We start from the raw sequence: 8,471 nt of genomic DNA, 5'->3' as shown, positions 1-8,471 counted from the left end.
GAGCCATGCTGCACGGGATGGGTGCGTTCGCCCTCGTGCGTGATGTGTCCAGCCGTGCCTTTCTCGCGAGCCCCTGGTCCCTGCGTGGCATGGCTGGGCGTAACGCCAAGGTGTCCTATGGCGAGGCGCAGCTTCCCAGTCTGCCAGTTAGCCTGGCTGTCACCTCCCAAGATGCAAATATGTGGGAAATCACGCTTGCCCATCCCAGGATTTGTAGCTGAGAGGAAACGGGTAGGGTGGGGGGGCCAGCGCCCACAAGGGACTCCGCCTGGGAGAAACCAGACCGGTGGGAAAGTCGTAAAGACAAGACACTTATGGGAATGGCATCTGGGGGCCCGGCTGAGCAGGGGCAGCAAGCACTCACTCGACCAGAGCCCTGGCCACCCCCAACTGCTCCAGTGTGTCACAGAACCGCACTTCATCTTCTTCTTCCTCCTCCAGGGATCCTCCAAGTCCCTGCGCAGGCAGCCAGCCCGACTCAAAGGTCTCCTCTTGGGCCCTGGATGGCAGTGGGCCCTGGGCGGACTCCACACCCACAAACTTGCCTGGGGCGGTGGGGGGGTGGTGTTGTTAGGATCACCTGGGCCACTGGCTTCCCCATCTTCTGCCTTCCCACCTCCTTCACCCCCACCCCTCCGCCACCCAGCCTGTATTTTTCTGGCCCCAGCTTCCTGTTTATCTTCCTCCTGTGGCCTGAGCTGCCTGGGAGTGGGAGGTGACAGCTGGACTCAAACCAGAGAGGGGCACCAGGCTCCCAGCCCTGCCTGGGATGGTCACTGGAGAGGGAGGGGGCAAGGTGCCTGGAGGATGTGCCCCAGAGCCCATGGAGAGAACAGGCTGAGCCTGTACATCCCCCTCTCCTCCCCAGGCCAAGTGTAGGGTCTGTGCGTGGGGGGCTGGCCTGCTCACCCAGGCCCAGTCGGAACTCTCGGGGGGTGAGGAAGCCAGTGTGGGCTTGGTCCAGGCTCTCAAACACAGCCTCCAGCTGCTCAGGGGTCAGGGGCAGGTCGCTCTGCAGGCCCTGGCCGGGAGGAGGACAGGGATGAGTGGGCAGGCACAGACCCCTGTCAGGGGGCCTCTGGTGGCATCTCACCTGTAGGTCGTGCCGTGTGATGAAGCCCTTGGCCTCCTTGTCACACAGCAGAAAGAGCTCCTGAGCCTGCTCCAGCATCAGCGCCACCTGCAGGGGGGCCACTGATCGCCTCTCCTCCTCTTCTTCCTCCCTGGGCTCCCCAGCCCCCGCTGTCCCTAGGCTGTCCATGGGTCCCGCAGGTGCTGTGAAGGCAGGGAGGGGTCATCCCAAAGATGAGCAGGCAGTGGGGCTGCCTGGGACTACCAAGCAGGGGATTGGGCAGGAAGACTAACAGTACTTCAGGGACTGGGGTCTCGATGGCATGGGGCAGCCTCGGGGCCTACAGGTGTCACTTAGCCGGGTCCGGTCTGTAAAAACGCATTACCAGAGTCAGTTCTAGTTCAGAACACAGCAGGTGAGATGGTAAGCCTCCCCAGAGGCAGGCAGCCTCATTTGTCTCCTGAGGAGCAGCTACTGGTTTTGAACCTAGACCTTGTGGTCAGTAGCCCAAGGGCTAACCCCCATACCACTAGGGGTCCAGGGAGCCTCACAAACACAGGGACCCTGGCCCACAGGGGTTAGCTGCAGAGGGCTGGAGATGGGAAGTGCGGTGTCCATGGCTCCTGGTGGCTGGGTGAGCAGTGGACAGCCAGAAAGAGACAGACCTGCAGGAGTGGGACACTGGGTCTGCCTCACCCCCAGGCAGGGCTTCAGAGCTGCCAACACAGCAGCCAAGGGGCAGAGTGGCAGAGGTAATGTCCCTACACCTACACCAGGCTCAGGGCTGTCCCTGGGGCTACAGGTGCAGGGTCCCCAGCTCCCGTACCTTCTGCTTGCCCCAGGTTAAAACCAGGCACCAGAAGGGCCATGCCACCGCCAGCACAGCAGCCGCCAGCGGGTGCCCCTCCCCCAGACTTGCCCTCCCCGTCCCGGAACCACAGCGGAGACGCTCCGCCCCCTAATCAGAGCCACCTGTCGTTCCCACAATATCCTGCTCCTGGATTTCCCAAAGGCCCCCATAAGCAAAGGCACCCCCTCGTCCCGTGTCCTAAAACGATGGGGTCTTCTCGGCTCAGACGGGAACCCGGGTCCTTCCAACCCCCTCATATTCGGCAGAGGGGACACAGGCTTGACTTCCAAAAAGGGCAGGTCAGAGGGGGCGGCGGCGGCGGTCTAGAGGAGGGGTCCCAAGGGCCAGGCCGCCTTTCTGCCACTTCGCCACCGCGGACTGGGTCACCACTCCCACCGGCGCCTCGCAGGCTCCCCGACCGGAGGTCTATCCCTGGCGGAAGCGGAGCTCCCGGCCTCCCTGAGAGCAGGCACGGGGCCCGTGGTGTGTTCCTGCGAACCCACAGCAACCGGAGATACCCTAGCTCCCCGCCGTGCTCCCCCTTTGGCGGCAGTCTGAGTGGTCAGGAGGCGGACGGACCCCAGGATCCTACCTGCGAGCTGCGCCACCGCACCTGCCGTGCGCCCAGGCAGGTCCTCGCGGAAACGCACTGTGCGCCCGGTCCGAGCTCTGTGCAGACCCCCGAGCGCGGCTGCCGCCGCCCGGGCAGCCACCGAGACCCCGGCCGGCCTGCCCCTCCAGGGCGGAGCCGCCACCGCGCGCTGCAGTGGCAGTGCCTCCGCCTCTAGGCGCCGCCTGGAGCGCCCAGGCCCCGCGCCCCACCCAGCCCACACCCTGCACTGGACCCCCGGAGCCCGCATCTAACCTAGCCGGGTCCCCGCACGCACGGGACACGACTGGTCTGAGCGTGGGACCCTCGGGGCAAGGCTAAGGCTGCACCCTTCAGGGCGGTACACTGGCCACCAGCGGCCACTTCTGTCCTCAGGCGCCAAAAGCAAGCTAGAAAAGGCCGGCAGGAAACCGACCAAACTACTTTCCATCTCGGGTGGGGGTGGCGATCTTATGCGGCCTAGGGTTCCACTTTGTTTTCCCACTTCTAAACAATAAACTGGCAAATACTAGAGAGTTAACCAGCCTTAAGTGGCACTGTGTCCCGCCTGGGCAGCAAAGCTCCACTCAGACACAGCCCCGAGTTCCCAGTGGGGTGAGCCGGGGGGCCTGAATGTGTCCCCCTCCCTGGCCCCTGCACCCACCTGAAGGGACTCCACTCACAAGGACTGGAGGCTGTCCAGGGAAGGCTTTCCAAGCCAGCTGGGACACACAGGCTGGGCCTATCGGACAAGACCTTGAGACCAAGAGGGGGACGGCCCCTGGCACTCAGGAGACAGGGGACCTGCTGGGCCTGCTCTCCCAGTCCTGCGGCCGTTATTGTTGGCTCAGAGCAGTCAGCACCAGAGCCAAACCACCCTTTCTGGGGGCAACGGGCTGAGCCCAGTCAAGCCCTACGCCTGCTCTGATACCTCACTCTACAGACCTTGGGGTGACCAGTGGGGACTGTCCACATCCCCTCAGTGTGTTGGGGGCAGAGGAAGGTAGCTTTCACAAAGCCCTGTCCCAGAACAAAATCCACCACCCCTCACCCAACCTCAGCACTGCGGACCCTATGTGTCAGTAGGGAGGGCGGGGGGCGGGGAGGAGAGGGCATTTGCACCTGACTGCAGGGCTTGTGATGGGAGGGGGGGAGAGAGCCTTGAAGACTGGACCAGGTGGAGGGGGAAGGTAGCCCCTCCAGGTGCTGGGGCCTCACCCACTGCTGTTCTACCTGGGACCTGCCCAACGCCCAACCACCAGCTGAGTGGGCGGTGGGTGGGGTCCAGGGCGGCACTACCTTTTGTAAACATTGTCATCAAGACAATTCAGGCTCATAGTGACCCTGCAGAACAGTAGAACTGCCCCTGTGAGTTTCAGAGCCTCTCTTCACAGTGGAAAACCGGTGTTTCTTCTGAGGATCGGCTGGTGATTTTGAACTGCTGACCTTGCTGTTAGCTGCCCAAAGTGTATCCACTATGCCACCAGGGCTCCCTTGCAGGAGCCTGGTCCTAAGTAATTCCAGTGGCCCCTGGGAAGTGGGGCCATGGGAGGAGGCTCCAGGCCCAACTGGCTGCCCTGCCTGACAGCCAAGGAGAGTGGTCCTTGGACGAGAGCAGAGCTCAAGGTGGGCTGGGCCTGGGGCTGGGCCTGGGGAAGTGGGGAAGGCCCTCTGGGACAGGGGCATTCGAAAGGCCCTCTGTCACCAGGCCTTCACACAGGTAGTCACATACATAGGAAGGAGGCAGTGTTGAGCTGTGGCTTTTATTAAATCGGTTTTGGTGAAAATAAATAAATCTGACACACATCCTTCAGCAAAAAAGATTGGGGAGGAAGCACAGGGTGAAGTTCTCTGGAGTAATACTGCCCACGGCAGGTGGGGAGGAGGTTAAGGCACAGGTGAGGGAGCCATCCATGTAGGGGAGGGGGCACCTGCACTCTTCCCCACTCAGTGCAGCAGTGAGTGGTTTGTTGGAAGGGGGCTGGGAGTCATGGAGAGCACCCCTCTGAGGGGAGGGGAGGGGAGCACCAAGCCCTCCCTCTGCAACCTGTATTCAGAGGGGGGCTTGGCCGGCCCAGGGCCCCGCCTCACCAGGCAGGGAGGCTGAGTGGGGGTACCACCCTTGGCACCGGGGGCTGGGGAAGATGAGGCGGTAATCAGATCAGCTTGGGGGCAAGCCCTGGGGTTGCTGCAGGGTCTCTGGGGCATGGCTGGACGGCTCACGCATGCGCAGGGCGTCCGGGGGAAAGGCCACGTTCGAACAGAAGAGACCAAGCAGGAGTTGGCGCTGGCATTCCTCCCACTTGGCCAGCGCATCCCCAAGCGAGAGGTTGTTGCGCATCCAGTTGGGCAGCGCCTGGCTGTAGGCGGCACAGGACAGTGGAACAGAGGGAAGCGACTGTGCGCGGCGCAGCTCCACCTGCTCGGACAGCCTACAGCGGGAGGGAGGGAACCAGGGGGTTTGAAAGGGGTCTGGCGGCTGTGCGGGCACAAGGAGTTGGCAGGTCGGGCGGCTTACCTGCTGGGCAGGTGGCTGCCCAGCTTCCTCTTGGCGCGCATGACCAGGTACTGGCAGATGCTCCCGGTCTGCTCCTTCATCCACCGGATGTCCTCAGGCACGTCCGGCAGCCACTCCAGCAAGCTGGGGGCGGGGCCGCAGGATAAGGCTGGGGCCACACCCACTCCCCGCCCCTGGGCCGGCCCCCTCCGCACCTACCGGATGGTGAAGGATACTGCACTCTCCAAAGGCAGCGTGTAGGGAACCATCATGGCCGTGGCCAGGCGGACGGGCAGCATGTTGGACAAGGTGGTCAACAGGTCCTTGGGCTCCACGCAGGCCTCCAGGAGGGCTGTGGGCAGTGGAAGAGGGAGATTGATGGAGGCGGAAAAGAGAAGCTCCCCACCCCTACCCCTCTCTCCTGGGCACACACCCTCATTGAGCCTGGTGGGCAGGTGGTCCAGAATGTGGTCCTCCCCAGATGGCTGCAGGTGCTCCTCAGCTCGGGCCCTCTCCGCAGCCTCGGCAGCCTCCGCAGCCTCCTCCTCCTCAGGGGTGCGGGGCCGGGTGGGGGGCAGTGCCAACAGGGGGTTGGGCTGACTCAGGAGGCCTGAGGTGGGGGTGGGGGAGGTGTGGTTGATGCAGGCAATGGCCACCAGGGGGACAGCAGCACCCAGGTGGTGGCCCTCCCTGTCCACAGCCTGCAGGCCCCAGCACACACGCACCGTTGCGTCGCAGAAATCGAAGTCCGTCCCGGTAGCCCTGCTTACACATCCCCCGCAGCACCTGTGGCGAGTGCAGGCCCAGCTGGAGCAGGCATGCCTGCAGACACCCCAACGCCCACCTGCCCTGGATCCTGGCAGGTCCCAGTCAGGCTCCTGCTCTGCCTACTGCCCCAGCCCTCAGCTACCACGCTCACCATAGGCTCCGGGGGGAAGAGGGCCTTGGAGAGGCGGTAGAGGTTGCGAAGGTTGAACTGGATGCTGGTGTTGGTGAAGCGTAGCTCGTGGATGTTGGTGGAGCTGTCCTGGGGACAGATGTCACTCTCTCCCGAGAAGGGGGACACAGTGATGGTGTTCTTGAGCTCGTAGAGGGGCAGGTTGTCGGAGATGCCGCCATCCACATAGCGCTGCGGGCCGGCAGGACCCACCGTGAGGGGCCCCAGGCCACCCGCCTGCCCTTCCTCCTCTTCCCAGTTCCCCGTGGCCCACTGCCACCCCATGCAGACCTTTCACCCACTGGGCACTGGGCACCGAGCGAATGGCTACCAGGGGGATCAGGAAGTATGTCTCCTCAGGCAGCCTCTTGGGTAAGCAGGCTGGGAAGTGAGGCAACAGGCGGAGGCGAGGGCCAGGGCCCCACAAAGCCTTCCTCCTGCACCCCTCGACCCACTGCCCAGGCAGGACCACCAAAGCGGCCCCAGGCAGATACTCACCACACCCTGGAGGGTAGGGGGGATAAGGCCACAGTAGACCGGGATGAAGGTGCTGCAGACGTTGGCCTGCAAGGGTATGCGGGGGCAGGGTCAGCTGTGAGTAGGCACCATGGGCAGCCAGCCAGCCCCCACCCCCCTGGCCTGCGCCCACCTGGATGAGCTCTTCCTTGGAGTTGAAGTGGGATATGATGACGTTCTCACCATCAGAGACTCGGGTCAGGGAGATGCCCAGCCGCCCGTTGACTTGCTCATGGCAGTCGGCGGGCAGCGTCTTCAGCAGGCAGCCCCGGATGGTCTTCACTAGGTTGAAGGAGGGGTGCAGGGGGCCCAAGAACCTCTTCCTGGCCTCCTTGGACACCTCAATGATGTTGGCACCGGCCTCACCTGGAGCAGCGGGGCAGACAGAGCATCCAGCACCCCTGCCTCACTCCCTTCCAGGGTTCACAGTGTGGGGGAGGGGGCTTCCGAGCCTTGGGAACCAGGGCTGGGTCCACAATTTTGTCACCTGCCCTGGAGTCAAGCGGCTACCCCTCCTGGGATGGCAGAGTGCCCAAGTTGGCCAGCTGGATTTGCCCTCTCCCTGATATTTCCCAATCGCCTTCCCCATGAGTCACTGGGCCGGCCTGGTGTGCCAGCCACCCGGGTGGGAAGAAGTCAGTTAGTGATTCAACTCAGCCTTCACCCACTGGGTCAGCTCCAGCCAAGGGCAGGGGTCCCACAGGCCTGACACAGGGGGAGGCCCTCCTGGAAAAAGCACAGAAACTGTGTTCCCCACCCCCACCCTGTTCCCTTTAACCCATCAAGAGCTGGCACTCCCCGCCCAACACTTTACCTGAGAGCTGGTGGGCTCTGGCTCTGAATAGAACTGGGCTGGGTGTAGCCCCTAGGACTGGTCAGGGCATGAGAGGGGCCATGCCTTCCCTTGGGCCACCACACCTACAGGCCAACACCCAGCTGTCACCACTGGTACACCTGTCCTACCGTGGCCCACACTGCCAGAAAATATGGGTGATATGGGCTTGCTGGTAGCAGGGAACCTTCTGAGCCGCATCTTCAACTTGGATATCAGTAACCTAGCTATGTCTGGGGGTACTGATGGGGGACAAGGGCACTTGTCTGAAGACCCCCTGGGGCAGGCAGGAGTGCAACAGTAACCCCTCACAGGCTCTCAGAAAAAGGCCCCAGGAAGGGGGGAAGGGAGGAGCCTTAAGATCCTGGTGGCCCCACTGTCACCTTGGTGACCCTGGGGACTGGGCAAGTAGTCTCTGGACTCCTGCCACAGGGACATGGAGTGTTGTAAACACCACAAACACGCCCGCATGCTGGGACGCAAGTGTAAGGAGGCGGGGCCTATATCAGGCATATCCAGGCCAGTCCCAGGGTGAGAGAGTCCTGAAGCCCAAGGCCCTTTCCCCCAGGAAGGGGACGCAAGGGTGGGTTGTACAAGGTTGCATGAGGAAAGGTAGCCCTGAGTTGGGCTCGCCCTCTTGGGGCCCTCCGGAGGGGCCTGGCCAGATTGCTTCGGGCCCGCACCTGCATCTCGAAAGCCACACCAGGCCTCTGGCTTATGACAGTTTGGAGCGACGTAGCCCGGGGACACAGTGACCGCTGGCACCAGGTCCGGCGCCGGAGGGAACTCAAGGTCTTCTCCCAACTCGCAGTCCCGCCTACGGCTACCGTGCTTTCTCTTTCCCTCGAAAAAGCGCCTCTACCGCACCGCGCCAGCCAGCCCCCTAACTCGGCCCTCTGGGGCTCGCGCCTGGCCGCTCCAACCCCCGCGCAGCTCGGGCAGAGCAAACCGGCCCCGCCCCCGCAGGTGTCCGGGCGGACTCAGAGCCGAGTCCCGGGCCGGCAGACAGGCCCCACTCACCCAGGCAGGCGCCTGTGACCAGCGCCGTGGCTGTGAGCGCCCCGGCCGAGGCGCCATAGATGTGCTTGGCGTTGGCCACCAGGAAGGGCGCGTGCTCGCGGAGGCAGGAGGCCACGCCGATGTGGTAGATGCCGAGGAAGCCGCAGCCCGCGAACGAG

The 8,471-nt window shown here is 63.5% G+C and overlaps 2 protein-coding genes across 2 annotated transcripts in view; both read right to left on the bottom strand.

Moving 5' to 3' along the window:
• The window catches only part of CRACR2B (calcium release activated channel regulator 2B), a 4,361-nt gene extending 1,776 nt beyond the window's left edge, over nucleotides 1-2,585 (bottom strand). Inside the window, exons 1-4 of the mRNA XM_045290421.1 lie at nucleotides 2,515-2,585; nucleotides 1,094-1,275; nucleotides 910-1,021; nucleotides 362-545 (exon numbers count right to left, since the gene is read on the bottom strand). Coding sequence (XP_045146356.1) covers nucleotides 362-545; nucleotides 910-1,021; nucleotides 1,094-1,261 — 464 coding nt within the window. The 5' untranslated portion in view covers nucleotides 1,262-1,275; nucleotides 2,515-2,585. The remainder of the gene's footprint in view (nucleotides 1-361; nucleotides 546-909; nucleotides 1,022-1,093; nucleotides 1,276-2,514) is intronic.
• Nucleotides 2,586-4,260: 1,675 nt separating this feature from the next.
• PNPLA2 (patatin like phospholipase domain containing 2) lies at nucleotides 4,261-8,467 on the bottom strand (the record flags this gene model as incomplete). Its single annotated transcript, XM_004717200.3, has 9 exons — nucleotides 4,261-4,943; nucleotides 5,030-5,152; nucleotides 5,228-5,360; nucleotides 5,442-5,618; nucleotides 5,734-5,794; nucleotides 5,928-6,137; nucleotides 6,444-6,509; nucleotides 6,595-6,827; nucleotides 8,314-8,467. Coding segments are annotated over 9 exons (1,428 nt in total), but the record flags the coding sequence as incomplete, so codon positions are not given.
• Between the last annotated feature and the right edge of the window lie 4 nt (nucleotides 8,468-8,471).

This window comes from Echinops telfairi, unplaced genomic scaffold, assembly GCF_000313985.2.
Source record: "Echinops telfairi isolate 266 unplaced genomic scaffold, ASM31398v2 ScPeMD7_37;HRSCAF=141, whole genome shotgun sequence".
Classification (NCBI taxonomy): Eukaryota; Metazoa; Chordata; class Mammalia; order Afrosoricida; family Tenrecidae; genus Echinops; species Echinops telfairi.
Note: the sequence above shows the minus strand (reverse complement) of the source record. Positions and strands in the feature narration are given on the sequence as shown.